General features: G+C 39.2%; 1 protein-coding gene across 2 annotated transcripts in view; it reads left to right on the plus strand.

Moving 5' to 3' along the window:
* SLC30A5 (solute carrier family 30 member 5) overlaps positions 1–10,360 on the plus strand; it is a 36,873-nt gene extending 26,513 nt beyond the window's left edge. Inside the window, exons 13-16 of one of the 2 annotated variants that reach the window (XM_010380211.2) lie at positions 1,577–1,778; positions 3,970–4,196; positions 7,345–7,473; positions 8,780–10,360. In XM_010380211.2, coding sequence (XP_010378513.1) covers positions 1,577–1,778; positions 3,970–4,196; positions 7,345–7,473; positions 8,780–8,950 — 729 coding nt within the window. In that variant the 3' untranslated portion in view covers positions 8,951–10,360. The remainder of the gene's footprint in view (positions 1–1,576; positions 1,779–3,969; positions 4,197–7,344; positions 7,474–8,779) is intronic. The other variant, XM_030927654.1, reaches the window with a different exon arrangement.
* Positions 10,361–27,731: the final 17,371 nt, after the last annotated feature.

Genomic DNA, 27,731 nt, shown 5'->3' on the forward strand with positions numbered 1-27,731 from the left:
AGTGAAAAAAGTAATTAAATAAAATTGTTATCTGTATAATAGAATACTATGGAGCTACTGAAAAGAATGAGATATATCTATACTGGCATGAAAATATTTACAAGATGTACTAGTGAAAAACAAACTGCAAGCCAGGCGTGGTGGCAGGCGCCTGTAATCCCACCTGCTTGGGTGGCTGAGGCAGGAGAATCGCTTGAACCTGGGAGGCAGAGGTTGCAGTAAGCTGGGATCATGCCACTGCACTTCAGCCTGGGCGACAGAGCAAATCTCTGTCTCAAAATAAGAAAAAAATTGTAAAAGAGTATTATGATTACATTGTTGGTTTTAAAGGGTGTTATGTGTATGTATGTTAGTACATAGATGGAAAATATACCATTTTAAGCATGACTAACCCTTGGTGGTAGAATTATAGGAGACTTTCATCTTCTACATTTTTATTTTCCTGATAAAATACACAATGATGATATATTTTTCAGTAGGGGAGAAGGAGTACTTAGGAGATTATGTAGTCTCTGTAAGCAGTACTTGGTTTCATGCAAAGTCATTAACCATCTACAAGCTTATAAAGCCTAATGACATTTTAAAATCTGGAGTCAAATGGTCCCAATCACAGGAAGAAGTAAATAACCTCCCTACACATTTAATAAAGTAAATCTCTTACTACTTTTGAAAAGTAATTAAAAATATTTGTCCTTCTCACTTTATATTTTCCTTTTATAAAACAAATGGATTGCTTTAAATTGTAGATGTAGGCAAATTAACACCCTGCTACTACTATTCAAGATCATTTTGTAAGAGCAGATAATCAAGGATAAGTAACTTTGTTTATCCTTTGGAGTGTTATTGTGGCACCATTAAAGTAATTTCATTCACTTTGTTAAGAAAAAAATGAGAGACCAGGCATAGTGGCTCATGCCTGTAATCCCATAATCCCAACACTTTTGGAGGCCAAGGCGGGAAGATCACTTGAGCCCAGGAGTTCGAGGACAGCCTGGGCAACATAGACCCTGTCTCTACCAAAGAAAAAAGTTTGTTTTTAGTTTAAATAAATGAGAGATTACTATTGTATGTTTGCTTTTTCATTATACTTGTTTTACTTTGGAAAATTTTACTATGTTTAAGACATAATAAGACCATATTTGGAATCTGCTCATTAATAAATTATCATTATTTGCATATGAACTGTTCAAACTTACCTAGTAATATAAACAAGATTTCAGGTACAGTGTACGCTTGCCCTAGTAAGCAGTACTTTCAAACTCTTAAATAAACAAAACTTGGCATCATTTATTTATACATAAACCATAAACCAAGTACATACCATTCTTAATTGAAATAAGTCCAAATTCCTCTACTTACCAATTTTGCTTGATATTTGAAAGTTAAACTGTTTCTTCTAAAATGTTCTAAAATTCATATTTTTAAAATTTGGACTTACTGAAACCTAGTAAAGTTTTACTGTGAATACTTTCAAAACTGTAAACAGAAAAACATATATAGCTATATAATAACTTTTAAATAACAAGTTTATTTTTAAATTACTAATTTAAAGGGTTTTTTTTCTCCCTTTTGCTAGCCAGTCTCAGTTGGAGGGCTGATAGTAAACCTTATTGGTATCTGTGCCTTTAGCCATGCCCATAGCCATGCCCATGGAGCTTCTCAAGGAAGCTGTCACTCATCTGATCACAGCCATTCACATCATATGCATGGACACAGTGACCATGGGCATGGTCACAGCCACGGATCTGCAGGCGGAGGCATGAATGCTAACATGAGGGGTGAGTCCTTGCAAAATATTATCCTACTTTTCGACTGTGTTCTAAATTGACCCTCTGTGTTTATTTGTATTAAGTTTTGGGCTTCTGGTATGATATGATTTTTAAAAAGCAATCTGTGAGTAAAAGAAAGGTCTGAAGCTATTGCTATAGAAAATACCTTTACCTGAATACACATAAAATTAAATATTTTTCACCCTTTAAAAAGAGGGACATTCTGGTTGGGGGCGCGGTGGTTCACGCCTGTTAATCCCAGCAATTTGGGAAGCTGAGGCAGGAATACCACCTGAGGACAGGAGTTTGAGACCAGCTTGGCCAATATGGTGAAACCCTATCTCTACTAAAAATTCAAAAATTAGCCGGGCGTGGTGGCGGGTGCCTGTAATCCCAGCTACTCAGGAGGCCGAGGCCGGAGAATCCCTTGAACCCAGGAGGCAGAGGTTGCAGTGAGCCAAGATTGTACTACTGCACTCCAGCCTGGGAGACAAAGCGAGACTCCATCTCAAAAAAAAAAAATTTAAAAAGGGACATTTTATGCTTTTTTTGGCAACACATATACTAAAATTAGAAGAGTACAGCAAAGATTAGCATGGCATCTAATTTTAAAAAATAAATAAGTTCTATAATATGTGACATCATAGATGAACTTTAAGGACATTATGCCAAGTGAAATAAGCCAGTCATGGAAAGATAGATACTGCATGCTTCCACTTACATGGAATGAAATTCATAGAACCAAAGGATAGATTGATGGTGGCTAGGATGAGGGGGAAATGGAGGTCACTAACCCACAGGTATAAAGTATTAATGGCAAGACGAACAAGTTCTAGAGATCTGCTGTACAACATTGTACCTAAAGTCATTGATAATGTTTTGTGCCCTTAAAATTTTCTTAATTGTTCTTACCACAATAAAATTTTAAAAATTTTAATGAAAATGAATCTTGCTGTAGAACACAGAAAAAAATTTAAAATGAAAATAAAAATATAGCAGGAATTCTGATGTCACAGAAATTTTTTTTTTTTTCTTTTGAGATGGAGTTTTGCTCTTGTTGCAAAGCTGGAGTGCAATGGCACAATCGCGGCTCACCACAACCTCCGCCTCCTGGGTTCAAGTGATTCTCCTGCCTCAGCCTCCTGAGTAGCTGGGATTATAGGCATGTACTACCACACCCGGCTAATTTTGTTTTTGTTTTTGTTTTTGTTTTTTTAGTAGAGATGGGTTTTCTCCATGTTGATCAAGCTAGTCTCAAACTCCCGACCTCAGGTGATCCGCCCATCTCAGCCTCCCAAAGTGCTGGGATTACAGATGTGAGCCACCATGCCCGGCCATCACAGAAAATTTTTTAAAAAGAAAATGAGGCCAGGCACGGTGGCTCACATCTGTAATCCTAGCACTTTGGGAGGCCGAGGTAGGCAGATCACCTGAGGTCGGGAGTTTAAGACCTGTCCCTCCAACATGGCGAAACCGTGTCTCTACTAAAAATACAAAACAGCTGGGTGTGGTGGCAGGCGCCTGTAGTCAGTCTCAGCTACTCAGGAGGCTGAGGCACGAAAATCCCTTGAACCTGGGAGGTGGAGGTTGCAGTGAGCCGAGATTACACCACTTTACGCCCGCCTGGGCAACAGAGTGAGACTGTATCCAAAAAAAAAAAAACAGAAAATGAAAATATATTTGTTCTTAAATGTTAGTGTTTAAATGATTATAATTATAGAGTCCTTTTCATAGTAACAGCTGAATAGATATTAGTTGCAAGGTAAACACAGTGTGCTATTATGAACCCTCGCTACAAAAAGGAAATTCTTACTCCTTTTTTAGAAATTTTTATTGCACTATTAAAAAAATGGAGGAAGTACTAATCATTTATTATGATGAATTGTTTATTCTGATTGCTTAATATAAGTAATTTGGGTAATGTCAAAACTTGCCTCAAGTATGATTTTTGGGAAGCCTTTCCAGACAAAGTACACCATAAAATTCAGCACGCTGTGTCATGAGTGCCCATGTCCTTTTATTTTTACCACTGTATTATAAATTCCTTGAGGGCAGTGATCATGTTTTAGGCGTTTTGAAGTACTAGCCAGTAGCAAAGTATGTGGTGCACTGTAGGTATCCAGTAATATTGGTAGAATGTATTAAAAAACTAAATTAGATGTGTCTTAATTTTTAATGTCCTTGTATATTTTATTTGTAGGTGTATTTCTACATGTTTTGGCAGATACACTTGGCAGCATTGGTGTGATTGTATCCACAATTCTTATAGAGCAGTTTGGATGGTTCATCGCTGACCCGCTCTGTTCTCTTTTTATTGCTATATTAATATTTCTCAGTGTTGTTCCACTGATTAAAGATGCCTGCCAGGTTCTACTCCTGAGATTGCCACCAGAATATGAAAAAGAACTACATATTGCTTTAGAAAAGGTACTGTATGTAATTTCTTCACTACTTTCTTCCTTGAAAATCACATTTTTGAAGTCTTTGCTGGAAATAAAACAGACAACCAAATAAATAATAAAACAAAAAGAGGCCAAAAAAGAAATATAAAGTAGCATTTAAAATTTAATAAGTTGACCTAACAAGAAATATGCAAGGTATAAATGAGAAAAATACAGTTTTATTTAAAGGACTTAAAACAGTGACTGAATAGATGGATAAGATTTTCTTGGATGAGAAGACTCTTTATTATAATGATGTTGATTTTATTTTATTTAGATTTCAATTTAGTTGCCTTCATTGGATATTTTTGTTTATGGTTTGTGATGTTCTAAAATTATTTGGAACTTACTTGGAAGAGTTAGTGCTTGAGACTAAGAAAACATACAGAATTAATTAATAGGATCCTACTTTGTAATTATAAAGTAACAGAATTAAGTGACAAAACTAAATAGTTTGGTCCTTGCACAAGAATAAAGACATAAATCAACTTTTAAAAAAATAATAAGTTCCCATTCTTGTGACCTGGGATTGTTTCCTGGGCAGCGCAAAAAAAAAACAAAAAAAAAAAGTAACAATAATAATAATAGGTTGTCTGTAAAAGAAGAAATAATAAAAACTGAAAATAAATGAAGAATTATGGTATATAGCATAAAAGAAGAAATAAAAATAATAGGTTGTCCAGAAACAGACACAGGAGTTTATGGAATTCAGTATATAGCAAAGATGGTATTTTAGATCACTGGGGAGAAATAGTTGACATAAATAACCAACTTTCGTTTAATTACTTCTCTACTTGGTGGGGAAAAAAAAGCTATTATCTCTATGCCATATTACATAAAAATACATTTCCAGTGGATTAAATATGTAAATGACAAAAAAATTATGAAACTACTAAACAGAAAAATATTTTTGTTTGTTTTTGGAAACAGAGTCTTGCTCTGTTGTCAGGCTAGAGTGGAGGGGCGCGATCCCAGCTCACTGCAACCTCCACCTCCCAGGTTCAAGCGATTCTCCTGCCTCAGCCTCCCAAGTTGCTGGGATTACAGGCCTACCACACCCAGCTAATTTTTGTATTTTAGTACAGATGGGGTTTCGCCATGTTGGCAAGGCTGGTCTTGAACTCCTGACCTCAAGCTATCCACCCACCTCGGCCTCCCGAAGTGCCGGGATTAGAGGTGTGAGCCACCACGCCTGGCCAGAAAAATATGTTTATAATCACAAAGATAGGGAAAGCCTTTTTAATATACTTGAAACCAGAAGCTGAAAAGGGAGGATAAAATTTGCAAATTTGACCAGTTGAAAATTGCCAGTTGGTGGAAGATTTCATTAACAAATATAAAACACAAAAGGCAGACCAGGAAAAAACATTTGCAGCACATATAAACAGGCAAAGGCTTACTGTGCATAATACTTTAAGTCAAGAAAAAGACAATCTTAGCTGGGCATGGTGGCTCATGCCTGTAATCCAGCACTTTGGGAGGCTGAGGTGGGCAGATCACTTGAGGCCAGGAGTTCAAGGTCAGCCTGGCCAACACGGTGAAACCCCATCTCTACTAAAACTACAAAAAATACAAAAATTAGCTGGGTGTGGTGGTGCGTGCCTGTAGTCCCAGCTATTCAGGAGGCTGAGGCAGAAGAATAGCTTGAACCCAGGAGGCAGAGGTTGCAGTGAGCAGAGATCGCACCACTGCACTCCAGCCTGGGCGACAAAGTGAGACTGTCTTAAAAATATATATATAATATATAATAAGTATATATATAAATAATGTGTGTGTATATATATATATATGCCCTTTGCAGAAAACTTCAAAATACAGAAAAGTGCAAAAAAGGAAAAAAAGGCACATAATTTTGCCAGGAATTTTGCCAGGAAACAAAAAGAAACACTTTTTGTTTCCTTCCCATTCTATAAAAAGCTTTTGTAGTGTTTTATAAATTTTCTTTTTTTTTTTTTTTTTTTTTTTTTTTTTTTTTTTTTTTTTTTTGAGACGGAGTCTCGCTCTGTCGCCCAGGCTGGAGTGCAGTGGCCGGATCTCAGCTCACTGCAAGCTCCGCCTCCCGGGTTTACGCCATTCTCCTGCCTCAGCCTCCCGAGTAGCTGGGACTACAGGCGCCCGCCACCTCGCCCGGCTAATGTTTTATAAATTTTCTTCCCACTTAATAATGTCGTGTTGATTAATATTCTAATACATCGTTAACGACTGCAGTATTACATTATATGGGTAGTCAATAATTTATTTAACCAATCCTCTGTTGTTGAACATTGAGGATATCTTTTGAACATGTTATCTCTCTATAACAAATAATGTGCATATGAATGTATCCGTGTAAATGAGACCTTGTAGTTCATTGAATGTGTCTAGGTAATGGTTAGAATAGGCAGAGTTGTGCTGTATTAGTGAAAATAAGGGTACTGCTGTTGATAAGAGCCCATTTTAGGTATAAAGATAGCTGTAACAGCTGGGCACGGTGGCTCACGCCTATAATCTTAGCACTTTGAGAGGCTGAGGTGGGCGGATTGCCTGAACTCATGAGTTCGAGACCAGCCTGGGCATCGTGGTGAAACCCCATATCTACTAAAATACAAAAAAAAAAAAAAATTAGCCAGACGTGGTGGCGTGCGCCTATAGTCCCAGCTACTTGGGAGGCTGAGGCAGGAGAATTGCTTGAACCCGGGAGGCAGAGGTTGCAGTGAGCCGAGACGGTGCCACTGCACTCCAGCCTGGCGACAGAGCAAGACTCCGTCTCAAAAAAAAAAAAAAAAAAAAAAAAAAAAAAAAAACAAAATAAAGATACCTGTAAGACCCATTTGCCTTCCAACTCAGAGCTGCCATACTAGCATCATTCCTAGGTGAGATATCTTTTTCCCCCACACATCTGTAGCCTCCAGAAATAGATCAGAATATTTTAGGCACCTTTAATTTAAGCTAATTTCCCCTCACCTATTCCTTCCTGCTTCTGGCTTCTCCTCATTATGGCTGGTTTTTTGTTTGTTTTGTTTTGTTTTTTTAATGAGCTTAATAGTAATCCTGGACCAAGGACCCTGTGTGTTTACTTTCTGTCAGAAAGCATCTCCATTGTGTTGTGTAAAGTAGCCTGTATGACCGTTTATATCACCTCTTTTATTTGACAGATACAGAAAATTGAAGGATTAATATCATACCGAGACCCTCATTTTTGGCGTCATTCTGCTAGTATTGTGGCAGGAACGATTCATATACAGGTGACATCTGATGTGCTAGAACAAAGAATAGTACAGCAGGTAAAATATTTTGTTTTTAAAGTAATTTCAATTGAGGTAAATAATACCCCAAATTGTACACCTCATAAGTTATATGGCTCAGTAGTCATTTACTATTCAAAAATATCAATCTTCCAACTCTTTTTTTTTTTTTTTAAGACAGGGTCTCACTGTGTTGCCCAGGCTGGAGTGCAGTGGCATGATCTCGGCCCACTGCAACCTCCGCCTCCTGGGTTCAAGCAGTTCTCCCTACCTCAGCCTCCCAAGTCGCTAGGATTATAGGCACCCGTCACGATGCCCACCTATTTTTTTTTTTTTTTTTTGTATTTTTGGTAGAGACAGGGTTTCACCATGTTGGCCAGTCTAGTCTCAAACTCCTGACCTCAGGTGATCCGCCTGCCTCGACCTCCCAAAGTGCTGGGTTTACAGGCGAGCCATCATTCCCGGCCTAATCTTCCAACTCTAATGATAATATCACTTACTTTTTACGTCTAGATTTGTTTTATATCTAAAATTGCTAAAATAAATGAAGTTTTGTGTTTAGAGGATAAGCTTTAGTTAATGTAAAAAAATTCATTTATGAATTTGGTTCATCTTGGTTCCCAGTAGATTATCAAAAAATAAGTTATTATAAATATACTCCTAAATTAGTAATAATTTGGCAGGGTATATGCTATGTTTGGAGATAGAGGTCAGAAAAAAGCCCTATTCTAGATGTGCCAAATTGGAAACAATGGTTGTTTTCCTTTTCTGCTGTGAATGTCAAATCAGTAATTTACTGACCTAAAAGAGTCTAATATTTTAACTAACTAAATGATGAACATTACTTTGAAGATTTATCTTGGACTAGTGTAACTGTTTGTTTGTTTGTTTGTTTACTCATTCATTTTAGAGACAAGATCTCACTGTGTTGCCCAGGCTGGTCTCAAACTCCTGGGCTCAAGCGATCCTCCTGCCTCAGCCTTCCTGGGCCACTGTGCCCGGCCTGTAACTATTTTAAAAATGTGACACAGGTTTAATATTCCTTATCTAAAATGCTTGGAACCAGAAGTGTTTTCGATTTGGGATTTTTTTTTTTTTAATACTCGCCTTACACTTACCAGTTGAGCATCCCTCATCTGAAAATCCAAATCCAAAATGCTCCAATGAGCATATTTCCTTTTAGCACCATCTTGGCACTCAAAAAGTTTCAGATTTTAGAGCATCTCAGATTTCGTATTTTCAGATTAAAGATACTCAACCCATATCAACAATGTACAGCATATTAAGACATGTGTACTAAATGCATTACTCTAAATGCTTCGAAATGTCTGGATTTTTATAACAGGTTACAGGAATACTTAAAGATGCTGGAGTAAACAATTTAACAATTCAAGTGGAAAAGGAGGCATACTTTCAACATATGTCTGGCCTAAGTACTGGATTTCATGATGTTCTGGCTATGACAAAACAAATGGAGTCCATGAAATACTGCAAAGATGGTACTTACATCATGTGAGATAACTCAAGAATTACCCCTGGAGTATGAACAATGAAGATTAAATGACTCAGTATTTGTGACATTGCCAGAAGGATAAAATTTCACATTAACTGTATAGAAACAGAGTTCCCTACTACTGGATCAAGGAATCTTTCTTAAAGGAAATTTAAATACAAGATGAAGCATTATGGTACAAGTGGAGTAATTATTTAAATTATGTGTATAAAAGGAATCAAATTTTGAGTAAACATGATGTATTACATCATCTTCAAAAATAGATATGATGGATTCTAGTGAAGACCAAAATTACTTCTGTTTACTTTCTATCAGGAAGTATCTCCATTGTAAATATGTATTTACATGTTTATTACAAAGACCCAAATTAAAAATTTTTAGTACATTTTTTGCATAGCGTAAGGATAAAATAGGAATAAAAGTTCTATATTTATGGATTTTCTGTATATAAAACTGGTTTCTAATTATAACTTAAGTCCATTAAGTAAAATCTGTATTGCCACTTTAAATGTAAACTAAATTATTTGGGAGAAACTTCAACCACTGATATGAGATAAGCAGTGAGAATAGGGAAGTGTATAACATCACAGTTTTTGATGTATTACAAAAACCAACCACTCTATAAAATAAATTTTTTTTACTTTTGATAATATTTGCAAATGAATAATTTATTAGGTTAAAGAACGTATACTAAGTTGTGTCCATGTTATTCATTTACTTACCATGTTCCTTTAAAGTAGGATATTTCATTTCTTGTTATATATTTGACATTCCAAGCTGCTTATCACGCTGGTATCCAAGCAGTGGTAAGCTTTCATCCTTTCTTAGCTCCATAATGTTGTGAAACAGCCAGTTAAGACAATCGTAAATAATTGTCAACTCACAGTTGAATTCTCTGCCTATGGAGGTAACTTTTTTCTAATTTCTGGAACATATATAAGAAATACCAAAGAATAGGTAGTTATTTCAAAATTTAATAAGTAAAACTTGTCCATAAACATTTGAGCACCATGATATCAAAATACCCTATAACTACTTTCTATAGTCATATCCAATTTATATTTTTTCATTTCCAGTTGTAACTAGATATGATAGATAATAACATGCAGTTTTAGCAGCACCAAAGAATGTTGTCCAAAAGAAACTTTTTAATACCTGTCTATTTATAACCATCTGAATATTTTCATTCTTATATTAAGGATTTTGATAAGTAGGTTGAATTTAGTATGAGTACTATTTTCTTATATATAGCACAATGGCAAACATGTATTATAAATCATATTTTTGTCTTACCAATTTTAATATATGAGGGATTTTAGAAATTTGTTGTAAGTTATTTTTATATTCCTTGTCTTTTGCATATTTTTTGCCAAAATCTTCAATACATATTAAAATTTTTGAGTGGTGGGAAAATAATTGCATATTGATGTTTTAATGCAATTTTTGTACATTAGAAAAATTTAAGTAGATAGGTGCAATAAATATTACACCAAAGTTAAAATTGTCATTTCCCTTAGAAGACATATAAACAGCAAAAAAATAATTGATTGTGAGATATTAGAGTGAGAGAGAGAGCAGGGGCTGAAGGTTAGGGAGGTACAATCAGAAAGTATGGAAACTCGGCCGGGCGCGGTGGCTCAAGCCTGTAATCCCAGCACTTTGGGAGGCCAAGACGGGCGAATCACGAGGTCAGGAGATCGAGACCATCCTGGCTAACACGGTGAAACCCCGTCTCTACTAAAAAATACAAAAAACTAGCCGGGCGAGGTGGCAGGCGCCTGTAGTCCCAGCTACTCGGGAGGCTGAGGCAGGAGAATGGCGTAAACCCGGGAGGCGGAGTTTGCAGTGAGCTGAGATCCGGCCACTGCACTCCAGCCTGGGCGACAGAGCGAGACTCCGTCTCAAAAAAAAAAAAAAGAAAGTATGGAAACTCTAATACTGAAAGGACCAGGGTACTGTGTTTCAGCTCATGCAAATCATGCAACTAGGCCAGGTGCAGTGTCTCATGCCTGAAATCATGGCACTTTGGGAGGCTAAAGGGAAAGGATAGCTTGAGCCCAGGAGTTTGAGAACAGCCTGAGCAACATAGCAAGATTCCATCTCTACAAAAATTTTTAAAAATTAGCTGGGACATGGTGGCACACACCTCTTGGGAGGCTGAGGCAGGAGGATTGCTTGAGCCTAGGAGGCCAAGGCTGCAATGAGTCATGATAGCACCACTGCTCTCTAACCTGGGTGACACAGCAAGATCTTATCTCAAAAAAAAAAAAAAAAAAAAAATTCATGGAACTTTAGGCAAATCAGCCTCTCTGAGATATCTTTTTTTTTTTTTCCTCATACATAAACTAAATAAAACCTGCTCAAATCTGCACAGGATTTGGGAACAAAAAGTATAATGTATGTGGAAATGCACTGTAAGTTGAAAAAGGCTAAATAAAGTCAAAGAATTGTTACTATTTTAAGCCTGACTTCAAAGGTAGCCATCATTAACTTGTCTCTTTTTTTCTATAAATCAGCATCTCAAGAGATTAATTAGATGTTTAATGTATAAATAAGTTAAAAATAATACCCAAAATAGAAGCCTGTTTTGAGGGAGGTGAGTTTGGATTTTTTTTTTTTTCAGAGACAAGGTCTCTGTTGCCCAGGCTGGAGTTCAATGACATGATCATAGCTCACTGCAGCCTTGAACTCCTGAGCTCAAGCAATCCTCCCACCTCAGCCTCTCCAGTAGGTAGGACTGCAGGTGTACACTACCACGCCCAGCTAATTAATTATTTGTTTGTAGAGACAGGGTTGCAACATGTTGCCCTTGCAAGTCTCGGAACTCCTCGGCTCAAGTGACCCTCCCACCTCTTCTTCGCAAAGTATTAGGATTGTAGGCATGAGCCACTGCACCTGGCCCAGAAGCCTGTCTAATACTTCATTTGCCCCAAGAAAGGTGATGGTGGTTATATACCACACCATTAATTTATCTTCCTTCCCTTTCTCTCCAACCATGGTTTTCTATTACCAATTTGGGAGCTCATGATGTAGACTTAGAATAAATTTTACATCTTTTATAATATAAATTTATTGTTTCTTTAACGTGATAACTGATCAAGGCCCGGCACAGTGGCTTACACCTATAATCCCAGCACTTTGGGAAGCTGAGACAGGAGGATCACCTAAACCCAGGGGTTCAAGACCAGCCTGAGCAACATAGAGAGATCCCCATCTCTAAAAAAACAGAAATAACTGATCAAATTTTAAACTTTTCTAATTTCATCAGAAAATTAAGCTACATAATTCGATATCTCTAACCAAAGGATCCTGGTTTTACTTTAGATTATGATTCTCCCCTAAAATGTCTACTATAGTAATGCAGAGATGTGTGTTTTTACTAGTTATTAGTCACATGGTCCAAAGTTCAGAAGAGTAAATGGCATAAAGACTTCCACTTCTTTCACTCACATACACAGCTCTCCTCTCTAGAAACGACCATTCTTGTCAGTTTCTAGACTATCTTTCCAGATGTTATATGCATACACAAGAAAAAATGTGTGTATTATTTTTCACTTAGAAATTATTCCATAATTAAAACAGTAAAAAGCATTCTTTTTTTAGCTGCCTAATAACTCCATTGATGGATTTTTTTTTTAAGATTGGTTCTAATCTTTTGCTATTCTAGACAATACTAATATGAATAGCCTTATACAGACATTTTGCATGTGTGCAAATAAATATGTAGGGTAAGTTCCTACAAGTGGAATTTCAGAGTCAAAGGGTTTGAAACATTTATAAATTTGAAAAATATTACTAAATTTTACTCCATTGAGATGGTAACAGCTTACCTTCCTGCCAGCAATGTTAGATGTCTTAAAATGGAAAGAGAGAAACATTTCTTATGGCCTTAATTAGTAGCAAATTAAATATATAGGAAGATTATATTTAGATGGCTGAGCTCATTTATAAAGCCACTAAAGTTCATTTCATTTTAGAGTGATTTTCCAGAAGGAAAATTTTCTGGTAAATTACTTATTTAATTAAAATGGTAAATTACCAATTTTTTTTTTTTTTTTTTTTTTTTTTAAAGACAGTCTTGCTCTGTCACACAGGCTGGAATGCAGTGGTGCGATCTCTGCTCATTGCAACCTCCACCTCCCAGGTTGAACTGATTCTCCTGCCTCAGTCTCCCGAGTAGCTGGGACTACAGGCACGTGCTCACCATGCCCAGCTAATTTTGTATTTTTAGAGACACCGTGTTGGCCAGGCTGGTCTGGAACTCCTATCCTCAGGCAATCGGCCTGCCTCAGCCTCCCAAAATGCTGGGATTACAGGCGTGAGCCACCATACCTGGCCCTTTTTCTGTCTTATTCCTTGTATCCATAGCACATTTCTGACACAGATGTTCAAAGATGGTCATATGCAGTGCATATAGAAACACCATTCTGTTACATATTTTCTTTCCTGATATTTTTATTAAGGTGTTTTTAACATAGAATAAATGGCCTGGGCGTGGTGGCTCACGCCTGTAATCCCAGCACTTGGGGAGGCTGAGGTGGGCGGATCACGATGTCAGGAGATTGAGACCATCCTGGCCAACATGGTGAAACCCTGTCTCTACAAAAAATACAAAAAAATTAGCTGGGCCGGGTGCGGTGGCTCACGCCTATAATCCCAGCACTTTGAGAGGCCAAGGTGGGTGGATCATGAGGTCAGGAGTTCGAGACCATCCTGACCAACATGATGAAACCCCGTCTCTACTTGAAAAAAAAAATACAAAACTTAGCCAGGCCTGGTGGCTCGCACCTGTAATCCCAGCTACTCAGGAGGCTGAGACAGGAGAATCGCTTGAACCCGGGAGGTGGAGCCGAGATCATGCCATTGCACTCCAGCCTGGGCAACAGAGTGACACTCCATCTCAAAAAGAAAAAAAGAAAAAAATTAGCTGGGCGTGGTGGTGCGTGCCTATAATCCCAGCTACTTAGGAGGCTGAGGGCAGGAGAATCGCTTGAACCAGGGAGTCAGAGGTTGCAGTGAGCCGAGGTGGCGCCACTGCACTCCAGCCTGGCAAGAGAGCAATACTCTGTCTCAAAAAACAAAAAAACAAAAATCATAGAATAAACTACACAGATCGTAAGTGCTCAGTTCAGTGAAGTGGTGAGGACGTGGAGCAACTGGAACTCACTGCTAAAATTAAGTAATACATGCATCCTGCGACCCAGCATTTTCACTCCTAGGTATTTACCCAATATGAAGCATGTGTTTACAAAAAGACTTGCACAAGAATATGTATTCGTAATAGCAAAAAAAAACTAGAAACAACCCAAATGTCCATCAATAAGAGAATGGATAAGTCAACTGTCATGTATTCATAATGGAATAATAAGCAGTAAAAAGTGAAATTACCATTACATTTAGAAGAATCTCAAAAACATATTAAGTGAAAGAAGGCAGACAGAGTTCACACTGTATTCATTTCATTTATATGAAGTCCAGAGGGCACAGCAGCTCACACCTGTAATCCCAGCACTTTGGGAGACCAAGGTGGGCAGATTGCTTGAGCTCAGGAGTTCAAGATCAGTCTGGGCCATGTGGCAAGACCCCATCTCTAAAAAAATACAAAAATTACCCAGTCATGGTGGCATGCACCTGTGGTCCCATCATTTGGGAAGCTGAGATAGGAGGATCACTCTTGAGCCCAGGTTGAGGCTACAGTAAGCTGTGATTGCACCACTGCACTCCAGCCTGGGAGGCAGAGTGAGATCCTGTCTCCAAAATTTTTTTTCAAATTCATGTATATAAAGTCCAAGAACAGATAAGACTAATACATACTGATAGAGCACAGAAAGTGGGTTTGTATTAGTTTTCTATTGCTGCTGTAACAAATTACCACAAACTTAGTGGCTTAACATGCATTTTCAACCTGAGAAGGCTGATTAGTAAAAGATTTTTTTAAAAAACAATTCATTGCCTTACAGTTCTGTGGGTCACAAGTCCAGGATGAGTCTCATTGGGCCAAATTCAGGGTGACAGCTGGGCTGTGTTTCTTCCTGGAGGATCTACAGGAGAAATCTGTTTCCTTGGTCATTAAGGTTTTCGGCTGAATTTAGTCCTTACAGACATAAAGCTGTGGTCCCTGTTTCTTCACTGGTGTTCCCAACTTCTAGAGGCCACCTGCATTCCTTGCTTGTGGTCCCCTTCCTCCATCTTCACAACCAGCAAGAGTGGGTCACATAGTTCTCATGCTTCAGATCTCTCCTCCCTCTTCTTTCACCACTGCACCTCTCTGACCTGTTTTGCTTTCCTCTTCTACTTCTAAGGACTCATGCGATTGCACTGGGCCCACCCAGGTAATCCAGGATATCCTCCCCATCTCAAAGTCTTCAAAGTTCCATTTGCCAGGTAAGGTAACATATTCACTGGTTCCAGGCATTAGGGCATGGACATCTTTGGAAGGTCCTTATTCTGGTCATCTTGGGAAAATAAGAGATTTGTTGGAAAGGGGCAGGAAGGATCTTTTTGGAGTGATGGAAATGTTCTGTATCTTGATCAGGGTGGTGGTTACACGTGTATACAGTTGTCAAGTCTTAAACTATAATTTCTACATTATGACATTTTCTTTTTCGAGTATTTTTTATTTTGCTTTTAATTATTTAGAAGCTACTTTGTGCTTGGCACTGTATTAAGCACTTTATGTAATCATCTTGTGCTTTTTTTTTTTTTCCTTCTAGCACACTGATATTATCACATATTAAGTTTGCTTTAGGCCGGGCACTGTGGCTCATGCCTGTAATCTCAGCACTCTGGGAGGCCAAGGCGGGCCGATCACTTGAGGCCAGGAGTTAGAGACCAGCCTGCCCAACATGGCAAAACCCTGTCTCTATAAAAAATACGAAAAGTAGCCAGTTATGGTGGTTCACGCCTGCAGTCCCAGCTACTTGAGAGGCTGAGGCGGAAGGATTGCTTGAGCCCAGGAGGTGGAGGTTGCAGTGAGCCAAGATCACTCCACTGCACTCCAGCCTGGGTGACAGAGCCAGACCCTGTCTCAAAAAAAAAAAAAAAAGTTTCCTTTAGTTAGTCAAGTTTGATAATGCAGTAAGGTCAACTAGACTCATTCAGGTACATATTATTCCACTTTATGGTTATTTGCTATTTGAATTTAAAACCCAAGGTTTCTCCGTGCAACAAACTTTAATAAATAGATGTGTTAATATTCACACAGTTACAGCAAGCCTGTTTAAGAAAATAATACAATCATTTATGGCTTTTTGTGTTTTATTTATGTTTTTATTTATTTATTTTTAGAGTCTCACTCAGTTGCCAGGCTGGAGAGCAGTGGTGCAATCTGTGCTCACTATAATCTCCACTTCCCGGGTTCAAACAATTCTCCTGCCTCAGCTTCCCGTGTAGCTGGGACTACAGGTGCGTGCCACTACGCCCAGCTAATTTTTGTTTTGTTTTGTTTTTAGTAGAGACGGAGTTTCACCATGTTGGCCAGGATGGTCTCGATCTCGACCTTGTGATCCATCCACCCACCTCGGCCTCCCGAAGTACTGGGATTACAGGCATAAGCCACCATGCCCGGACTGTGTTTTATTTTTAATTATAATTCTTTTCTTCTGTTATCGCAATTTATGGCTTTTTAAACATTCAATAAATTAACTCATAACAAATACTGAAGGCCTTTACACTAAATACACTGCACTAGGAGCTAGCGATAAAGTCATCCGTAATACAAAGTCCTGCCCTAATGGAGCTTACTTCTAATGTAGAAGACAAGACCAGTATGTAATAAAATGTAGTAAATGCTATGAAGAAAAGCAATAACTTACTGAACTTTTGCCATGTTCCAGATGGACACTGTTCTAAACAATAAATATGTGTAATTATTATTTCCATTTTACTGATGCAGAAACTGAGGCAGGAAAAGGTTAATTAACCTGCCCCAAATCATACACGTTGTAAGTGGGAAAGCCAGCTTTCTAAACTAGGCACTTTGGATTCAGGGTTGAGACTTAACTAAAGCAGGGTTCAAGGACAGAGTTATAGAGGTGCCAGAGAGTGGTTGAAGAGGATTTCTATGGAAGAAGACTTCAGCACTGCATTGAAGTCAGGAGGCAGTCTCCAGGATTCTAAACTATCTTCTACTAACAACTACTATTCTAGACTGAGAGAACATCAAATGAAATGCAAGGACATTTGAGACAGGAGGTGCTTAGCATGATTTAAAAAAAAAAAAAAAGCAAGAGGCCAGTGATAGCAGCAAACTTAGACAGACAGCATGTTGAGAACTTGGAAAGTCTGTGGATGGCTCCAAATAAGGTACTGACTTGAGCCAATGTGTTTCAAAAGTATCAGGGTAGGAGAGCAAGAGTAGAATCTCGGGTACAGTTGGAAGGCTTTTGCTGAAGCTGAAGTGAGAGAGGACGGTGACTTGAACAAAGTAACATATTCATGGCCCCTTATTTGTAAGCTTGCTCTTTAAGATAAAAAGACGAATCAGACATAAACCCTTCCTTCAATATGCTTGTTACAGCAGGGAAGAGAAGACATAAGTAACTCAAAGATTAGAGAGATTTGATGCCATAAGTAAATAGCAAACTTCAGAATGTGGAAGTTACTTTTATTTTATGAGTTGGGTGTTGCTTTGTTGCCAGGCTGGAGTGCAGTGGCGTGATTATGGCTCACTGCAGCCTTGAACTCTTGGGGTCAAGTGATCCTCCCACCTCAGCCTTCCTATAGTAGCTGGGACTACAGGTGCGTGCTACCACGCCCAGCTAATTTTTTATTTTTTGTTGATACAGGTTCTATATGGTCCAGGTAGGTCTCAAACTCCCGGGCTCCAGCGATCCTCCCACCTCAGCCTCCCAAAAAGCTGGGATTACAGGAATGAGCCATTAAGTCAGGCAGAGGTTACTTTTAGCTGAAGAGAAGAGGGCAAGGCTAGAAAGAGGAAGTGGCATTTGATAGACCTAGGGGACTAGTAAGCTTTGGAAGTATGATGGTAAAGGGATTCAGTCCACCTGGAGTGAACCATGTAAACCCATTAGCAGTTCAGTTTTACATAATCTTGGCCTACAGACATGGGATAAATAGGTCTACAGTTAGGAAGCTTAGGAGCAGGGATTTGTGGGTATTTGAATACCAGGTTAACGATCTGTTACTCTCTGGCCCAGCATGGCAGCTCACGCCTGTAATCCCGTCACTATGGAAGGCTAAGGCATGCGAATCACCTGAGGTGAGGAGTTCAAGAGCAGCCTGGCCAACATGGTGAAACCCTGTCTCTACTAAAACTACAAAAATTAGCCAGACATAGTGGCAGGATTACAGGATCTAGGGGACAGCTACTTGGGATGGGTTGGGGGAAGAGGGGCGGGGGACTGAGGCAGGAGAATCGCTTGAACACGGGAGGCAGAGGTTGCAGTGAGCTGAGAAGAGAGACTTCTGTCTCAAAAAAAAAAAAAAAAAATCTATTACTCTCACAGAGGTTGCTGTAAGCCAAGATTGTGCCACTGTACTCTAGCCTGGGCAAAGAGCAAAACTCTATCTCAAAAAATAAAATAAAATAAAATAAAATTATAAAATAAAATAGATCTATTACTCATCCTCTTTTTATTGTTTGTTATGAGTTAACTTTACCATAGACATGTTAGGTAACCATAAGGGGGTTAGTTGTCTAACCCTGTAAAAAAGCATCAGGTAAATTATACTAACTTACACTTTACAAATGCCTGACTTCAAGCAGACTTTCCTGTCGTTGTTTGCCTCGATTTTCCTTAAGAACAGGATAGGCTTGCCTAATATGAAAGACTGCAAATTGATACAGTGAGATGGGCTGGCCTAGGAAAAAGTCTCCCCACCATAGTAGTGATCTAACTGCCAGTGTCTTATTCCCACATTTTAAGTCATGGGGTTTGGATTCAGTAAACATAAGGTAGATCCCTTGTAGTCCTATTAAATCAAGGGAATAGTCCCAAATTAATCTATGGGAACTATTTTGTTAAAGGTATCTATTTAGTCAACAGATGCATTAAAGACCTAATATATGTAAAGCAGTGTGTATGATGCAAAAGAGGTATGATATGGTTTCTGCCCTCACAGGAAAGCACTGTTTATTGAGCATATACAAATATGTAAAAATAGAGGGCATGAAGAGATGCATGCTGGAAGAAAGGCAAAAGTAATATTGTTTTGAGTTCAGAAGAGGACAAGAACCCCTTTTCCTGGGAGATTAGAAAAACCTTTATGGAGGAGACGGCATATACTGTTGATAATCAGAAAAAAACAATGGATTAAGCTATGATTATGAAGATTGGCTCAACCATATCCTGGCTCCATAGCAATTCAACTTAAACTCAGAGCTTCAGATTCCTCAACTATGTACACTAGTTTTTGGATCAATGGTGCCATTCACCTCTTTCCACCCTTGACCCCACCAAATAGCAGATTGTAAAGCACAGGTGAGCACCAATGTAAGGCTATTAAATTGTGCTTGCAAATCTCCTCTGTTACTGAATCCCATGTCACTCAGTCCCAGCCTTGGAACCTCAGGCTACTGTGCCTTCCAGGAAGACAACTCACTGTGCAAACAGAGTAGCATCAGACACAGTAGGAGTGGACTGTGGAAGAGAACCCTTACTTCAATTTCCAGGTCCAGTAGAAGGCCCTCAATCTCTGCCACTTTTCTTTCAGACCTTCTCTTTTATTATTTGCCCTCTCTCTTCATTTCCTTTTAGCTGCCTCTATCTTCTTGCCGTCACTTAACTAAGAAAATTGAAGGACTTACGAGGATTAAACTTAAGCCTTGTAATGGAAGATTTCTCAAATATGTAAGATATTTACTTGTGAAATACTTCACCCCAGGGGACATAACTTATGTCCCAGAGCAGTTTCTGTAGAAAGAGAAACAAGTTCCCCTTGCTGGAGTACTATAATTAATCACAATAAACAGAGCCTCCATGCAAAGGAGGCTTTTTTGCATAAGAATCAATTCAAGAAAAATTTAAATACATACAGACCACATTCTAAATATAACAAAAACAGTTTTCACTACCTTCTCAGGTGCTGATTCCAAAACACTCTTACTTCTAAGCCAAGCTGCATAATCTCCATGCCCACACACATGCGTACACTGGGATAGGAGTAGGGTCATATGTGTCTTGAAACTTCATGCCTCAATACGATATTCTGTTACTTGTTTTTTTCTCTAAAGATTTAGAGATTCTTGGCCAAACTTGGTGGCTCATGCCTTTAATCCCAACATTTTGGAAGACTGAGAAAGGAGGATCCCTTGTTTCTAGGAGTTCAAGACCAGCCTGGGCAACATACTGAGATCTCCAACTCTATTAAAAAAAAAGACATAGTCTTGCTCTGTCACCCAGGCTGGAGTGTAGTGGCACGATCTTGGCTCACTGCAACCTCTGCCTCCCAGGTTCAATTCTCCTGCCTCAGCCTCCCAAGTAGCTGGGATTCACAGGCATGTGCCACCACATCTGGCTAATTTTTCTATTTTTAGTAGAGACAGGGTTTCATTATGTTGATTGACCAGGCTGGTCTTGAACTCCTGACCTCAGGTGATCCACCAGCAATGGCCTCCCAAAGTGCTAGAATTACAGGCATGAGCCACCGCACCTGGCCAAAAATAATTTTTTTAAAAGTTAAAAAAAAGATCTAAAGACTTTTAAAATCTATGTACTCTCACATTTTCATAGAACATTCTTATTTAAAAATTAATTTTTTTTTTTGTAATAGAGACGGGGTCTCAGCATGTTGCCCAGGCTGGTCTTAAACTCCTGAGCTCGAGTGATTCCCCTACTTGGCCTCCCAAAGTGCTAGGATTACAGGCATGGGCCACTGCTTCCAGCCCACAGAATATTCTTAAATGATACTCAAGAAACTTTTTTCTTTTTTTGATTAAAACAGAGACAGGGTCTCACTATGTTGCCCAGGCTGGTCTGGAACTCCTGGCCTCAAGCGATCCTCCTACCTCAGCCTCCTAAAGTGTGGGATTACAGGCATGAGCCACTGTAACTTTTAATATATTTTCCTTTGTGGGGGAGGACTTTTTATTGTATAACCTCCTCAATCATTACAGACAGCATCTAAAACCTAAATTTTTAAAACTTTCAACTTTTATAATAGATTAAAGAGTACGTGTGCAGGTTGGTTACATGGGTAAATTGTGTGATGCTGAGGCTTGGGGTCCCAACTATCCCATCACTCAGGCAGTAAGGATAGTGCCCAATAGGTGGTTCTTCAGCCCACATCCTACTCCCTTCCCATCTAATGATCCCCGGTGTCTGTTTTTCTTTGCGTTTACATGTATTCATTGTTTAGCTCCCACTTAGAAGTGAGGACATGCAGTATTTGGTTTCCTATTCTTGCATTAGATCACTTAGCATAATGGCCTTCAACTCCATCCATGTTGCTGCAAAGGATATTCTTCTTCTTTTTTGTGGCTGCATAGTATTTCATGGTATATATGTACCACATTTTCTTTATTCAATCCACTGTTGATGGGCACCTAGATTGATTCCATGACTTTGCTATAGTAAACAGTGCTGCGATAAACATATGAGTTCAGATGTCTTCTTTTTTTAAGTTTTTTGTTTGTTGGTTTTTTTTGAGACAGAGTCTCACTCTGTCGTGCAGGCTGTAATGCAGTGGCGTGATCTCGGCTCACAGCAACCTCTGCCTCTCAGGTTAAAGAGATTCTCCTGCCTCAGCCTCCTAAGTAGCTGGAATTACAGGCATGCGCCACCATACCTGGCTAATTTTGTTTTGTTTGTTTGTTTTTTTGTATTTTTAGTAGAGATGGGGTTTCACCATGTTGGTCAGGCTGGTCTCCAACTCCTGACCTCAAATGATCTGCTCACCTCGCCCTCCCAAAGGGCTGTGATTTCAGGCATGAGCCAGGTGTCTTTTTTTTTTTCTTTTGAGACAGAGTGTCGCTCTGTTGCCCAGGCTGGAATGCAATGGCGTAATCTCAGCTCACTGCAAACTCCACCTCCCAGGTTCAAGCAATTCTCCTGCCTCAGCCTCCCAAAGAGCTGGGATTACGGGCGTGAGCCACCACGTCCAGCTAATTTTTTTATTTTTAGTAGAGACGAGGTTTCACCATGTTGGCCAGGCTAGTCTTGAACTCCTGACCTCAAGTGATCCACCCACCTCAGCCTCCCGAAGTGCTGGGACTACAGGAGTGAGCCACCTCGCCCAGCCAAGCCAGGCATCTTTTTGATAAAACAACTTCTGTTCCTTTGGGTAGAAACCCAGTAGTAGGATTACAGGGTAGAATGATAGTTTTATTTTTAGTTATTTGAGAAATCTCCATACTGTTTTCCATGGGATTTAACAAATTCACATTCCTATCAACAGTGTTTAAGCATTCAATTTTCTCTGCATCCTTGCCAACAGCTGTTGTTTTTTGACTTTTTAATAATAGCCATTCTGACCAGTGTGAGACGGTATCTCCATTTGGTTTTAATTTGCATTTCTCTGATGTAAATCATAACCTTTTGTTAAACCAATATTCAGTGTTTCCAATATTATGACTATAAATTGCCACAATGCCCTGTGTACCATATTATGATTATATTTCCATTTTCCATATTAACTTCTAGTTTGCTCCAGGTTTAATATGGCCTTGTTTTTTTGGTTTGTTTGTTTGTTTTCAGGTTTGGTTTTTTTATTTTTTTCTTTGAAACAGAGTCTCGCTTTGTTGCCAGGCTGGAGTGCAGTGGCGTGATCCTAGCTCACTGCAACCTCAGGCTCCTGGGTTCAAGTGATTATCCTGCCTCAGCCTCCCGAGTAGCTAGGAATACAGGCATGTGCCACCACGTCCAGCTAATTTTTGTATTTTTAGTAGAGACGGGTTTTCACCGTGTTAGCCAGGATGGCCTCGATCTCCTGACCTCGTGATCCGCCCACCTGGGCCTCCCAAAGTGCTGGGATTACAGGCATGAGCCGCAGCGCCCAGCCATGGCCTTGTTTTTTATCATTTGCCTAGTTTTATAAATTTCTTCTCAGTCTGTTCCAATACATCAGCTACCAATTTTATTTATTTAGTTTTTTGCTTGGAGACGTCCCTCTTAGAGCCTACTGTCCTTGTCATTCTACTTCAGGCTTCACTGATTGCTCTCTGGGTCTGTTGATGGACACTTATGTTGCTTCCAAATCTTGGTTATTGTAAATAGTACTACAATAAACATGAGAGTGCAGATATTTCTTCAACATACTGACAGTCTTTCTTTTGGGTATATACCTAGCAGGGGAATTGCTGGATTATATGGGAGCTCTATTTTTAGTTTTTTGATGAACCTCCAAATTGTTCTCCATAGTGGTTGTGCTAATTTACATTCACATCTACAGTGGACAAGGGTTCCCTTTTCTCCACATCCTCGCCAGTGTTTGTTATTGCCTGTTTTCTGGCTATAAGCCTTTTTATTTTATTTTATTTTTTATTTTTATTTTTTTTTGAGACAGAGTCTCGCTCTGTCACCCAAGCTGGAGTGCAGTGGCATGATCTCAGCTCACTGCAGCCACCGACTCCTGGGTTCCAGCAATTCTCCCATCTCAGCCTCTCAAGTAGCTGGGATTACAGGGGCGTGCAAGCATGCCCAGCTAATTTTTGTATTATTAGTAGAGACAGGGTTTTGACATGTTGGCCAGGCAGGTCTCGATCTCCTGAACTCAAGTGATCTGCCTGCCTCAGCCTCCCCAAGTGTTGGGATTACAGGCATGAACCTGGCCAATATAAGTCATTTTAACTGAAGTGAGATGATATCTCATTGCGGTTTTGATTTGCATTTCTCTGATGCTCAATGCTGTTGAACTCCTTTCATAAATGTGTTTGCCATTTGTATGTCTTTTGAGAAATGTCTATTCAGCTCTTTTGCCCATTTTTAAATCAGATTATTAGATTTTTTACTACAGAGTTGTTTGAGCTCCTTACATATTCTGGCTATTAATCCTTTGTCAAATCGATAGTTTGCAAATATTTTCTCCCATTCTGTGGGTTTCTCTACAACGTTGATTGTTTCCTTTGCTCGGCAGAAGCTTTTTAACTTGATGTAATCCTACTTGCACATTTTGGCTTTGGCTGCCTGTGTTTATGGTATGTTACTCAAGAACTCTGCCCAGTCCAATGATCCTAGAGAGTTTCCCCAGTGTGTTCTTTTTGTAGTTTCATAGTTTAGAAGTCTTAGATTTAAATGCTTAATACATTTTTATTTGATTTTCATAGATGGCAAGAGATAAGGATCTAGTTTCATTCTTATGCATATGGATATCCAGTTTTCCTAGCACCATTTATTGCAGAGACTGTCTTTCCCCATTGTATGTTATTGGCACCTCTGTTGAATATAAGTTCACTGTACATGTATGGATTTGTTTCTGGGTTCTCTATTCTGTTCATTGGTCTATGTGTCTGTTTTATGCCAGTGTCATGCTGTTTTGGTTATTGTAGCTCCGTAGTATAATTTGAAGTCAGGTAGTGTGATTCTTCCACTTTTGTTCTTTTTGCTCACAATAGCTTTGGCTATTCTGAGTGTTTTGTGATTCCACATAAATTTTAGGATTCTTTTTTTCTATTCTGTGAAGAATGTCATTGGTATATTGATAGGGATTGCACTGAATCTGTAGATTGTTTTAGGTTGTATGGGCATTTTAACAATATTGATTCTTCCAATCCATGAACATGAAATATTTTTCCATTTTTTTGTGTCTTCTTCAATTTCTTGCACCAACGATTATAGTTTTCATTGTAGAGATCTTTCACTTTTTTGGTTAATTTCTAGGTTTTGAATTTCATTTGTAGCTAATGTGAATGGAATTATGTTCTCAATTTCTTTTTCAGATAGTTTGCTGTTGGCATATAAAAATACTACTGATTTGGCCAGGCGCGGTGGCTCAAGCCTGTAATTCCAGCACTTTGGGAGGCCGAGACGGGCGGATCACGAGGTCAGGAGATCGAGACCATCCTAGCTAACACGGTGAAACCCCGTCTCTACTAAAAAAAATACAAAAAACTAGCCGGGCGAGGTGGCAGGAGCCTGTAGTCCCAGCTACTCGGGAGGCTGAGGCAGGAGAATGGCGTGAACCCAGGAGGCGGAGCTTGCAGTGAGCTGAGATCTGGCCACTGCACTCCAGCCTGGGCAACAGAGCGAGACTCCGTCTCAAAAAAAAAAAAAAATACTACTGATTTTCAGCTGGGCTCAGAGGTTCATACCTGTACTTCTAGCACTTTGGGAGGCCAAGGCAAGCAGATCACATGAGGCCAGGAGTTCGAGACCAGACTAGCCAACATGGTGAAACCCTGTCTCTACTAAAAATACAATTAGCTGGCCATGCTTATCTGTAGTCCCAGCTACTTGGGAGACTGAGGCAGAAGAATTTCTTGAACCCAGGAGGCAGAAGCTGCCATAAGCTGAGATTCGGAAACTGCACTTCAGCCTGGGGAACAAAGCAAGACTCTGTCTCAAAAAAAAAAATGCTGGGCTCAGTGGCTCACACCTATAATTCCAGCACTTTGGGAGGCCAAGGTGGGAGAATTACCTGAGGTCAGGAGTTTGAGACCAGCCTGGCCAACATGGTCAAACCCAGTCTCTACTAAAAATACAAAAATTAGCCGGGTGTGGTGGCACACACCTGTAACCCCAGCTATTCAGGAGGCTGAGGCACAAGAATCACTTTAACCCAGGAGACAGAGGTTGCAATGAGCCAAGATTATGCCACTGCACTCCACCCTGAATGCTAAAGTGAGACTCTGTCTCAAAAAAAAAAAAAAAAAAAAAAAAAAAACCTACTTATTTTTGTATGATAACTTTTTTTTTTTTTTTTTTTTTTTTTTTTTTTTTTTTTATAAAAGACAGGGGTTTCTCCATGTTGGCCAGGCTGGTCTCAAACTCCTGGACTCATGCAATCCTCCAGTCTTAGCCTCCCAAATTGCTGGGATTACAAGTGTGAGCTACCATGCCTGGCCTCATACGATAATTTTGTATCCTGCAGCTTTACTGAATTTATTGATCAGTTCAATAGTTTTTTGGTGGAGTCTTTAGGTTTTTCCAAATATAAGATCATATCATCTACAAACAACAATAATTCAACTTCTCCCTTTCCAATTTGAATGCTTTTTCTTTCTTTCTCTTGTCTGATTGTTATGCCTAGGACTTTCAGTACTATGTTGAATAAGTCTGATTGTTGTGCCTAGGACTTTCAGTACTATGTTGAATAACAGTGGTGAAAGTGGAAATCCTTGGTGTGTTCCAGATCTAAGGAAAGGCTTTCAGTTTTTCCCCATTCAGTATGATACCAGCTGTGGGTCTGTCATATATAGCTTTTTTTTTTCTTTTGAGATGGAGTTTTGCACTTGTTGCCTAGGCTGGAGTGCAATGGCACACTCTCAGCTCACTGCAACCTCGGCCTCCCGGGTTCAAGCGGTTCTCCTGCCTCAGCCTTGGAGTAGCTGGGATCACAGGTGCACACACCATGTCTGGCTAATTTTTTGTATTTTTAGTAGAAATGGGGTTTCACCATGTTGGCCAGACTGGTCTTGAACTCCTGACCTCAGGTGATCTGCCTGCCTTGGCCTCCCAAAGTGCTGGGATTACAGGCTTGAGCCACTGCACCTGGCCTATATATGGCTTTTATTATGTTGAGGTATGTTCCTTCTATACCCACTTTTTTAAGAGTTTTTATCATGAAGGGATGTTGATTTTTTTTTTTTTTTTTTTTGAGATGGAGTCTCGCTCTGTCACCCAGGCTAGAGTGCAGTGGTGCCATCTTGGTTCACTGCCAGCTCTGCCGCCACACTCAGCTAATTTTTTTGTATTTTTAGTAGAGACGGGATTTCACCATGTTAGCCAGGATGGTCTCAATCTCCTGACCTCGTGATCCACAGGCCTTGATCTCCCAAAGTGCTGGGATTACAGGCATGAGCCACTGTGCCCGGCCAGAATGTTGAATTCTATCAAATGCTTTTTCAGCATCAATAGAAATAATCATGTGGTTTTTGTGGTTCATTCTGTTGATATAATGTATCACATTCATTGATTTGCATATGTTGAGCCATCCTTGCATTCCTGAGCTAAATCCCACTTGGTCATGATGATTGATCTTTTTAATGTATTGTTGAATTCAGTTTGCTAGTATTTTATTTAGGATTTTTGCATCAATGTTCGTCAGATATATTGGCCTGTAGTTTTCTTTTTTGATGTGTCTTTGCCTGGTTTTGGTATGAGTGTAATACTGGCCTTGAATAAGGAGTCTGGAAGTTTCCTTGCTTCCCTACTTTTCAGAAGTTTGAATAAAACTGGAATTAGTTCCTTTTTAAATGTTTGGTTAAATTCAGCAGTGAAGCCATCAGGTCCCAGGCTTTTCTTTGCTGGGAGACTTTTTGTTACAGTTTCAATCTCGTTACTTCTTATTAGTCTCTTCAGGTTTTGAATTTCTTCATGGTTCAATTTTGGTAGGTTGCATGAATGTCTAGGAATTTATCCATTTCTTCTAGATTTTCCAATTTACTGGTATATAGTTGCTCACAGCATATAGTTGCTCTAATGGTCCTTTGAATTTCTGCAGTATTGGTTGTAATGTCTCCTTTTTCATCTCTGATTTTATTTATTTGGGTCTTCTGTCTTTTTTCATAGGCTGGCTAATGGTTTTTCGTTTTTCTTTATCTGTTAAAAAAACCAACTTTTGTTTCATTGATGTTTTGTATTTTCTTGGTTTCAACTTCATTTATTTCTGCTCTGATCTTTATTGGTTCTTTTCTTCTACTAACTCTGGGTTTGGTTTCCTCTTGCTT

The sequence above is a fragment of the Rhinopithecus roxellana genome, chromosome 3 (genome assembly GCF_007565055.1).
Source record: "Rhinopithecus roxellana isolate Shanxi Qingling chromosome 3, ASM756505v1, whole genome shotgun sequence".
Lineage (NCBI taxonomy): Eukaryota > Metazoa > Chordata > Mammalia > Primates > Cercopithecidae > Rhinopithecus > Rhinopithecus roxellana.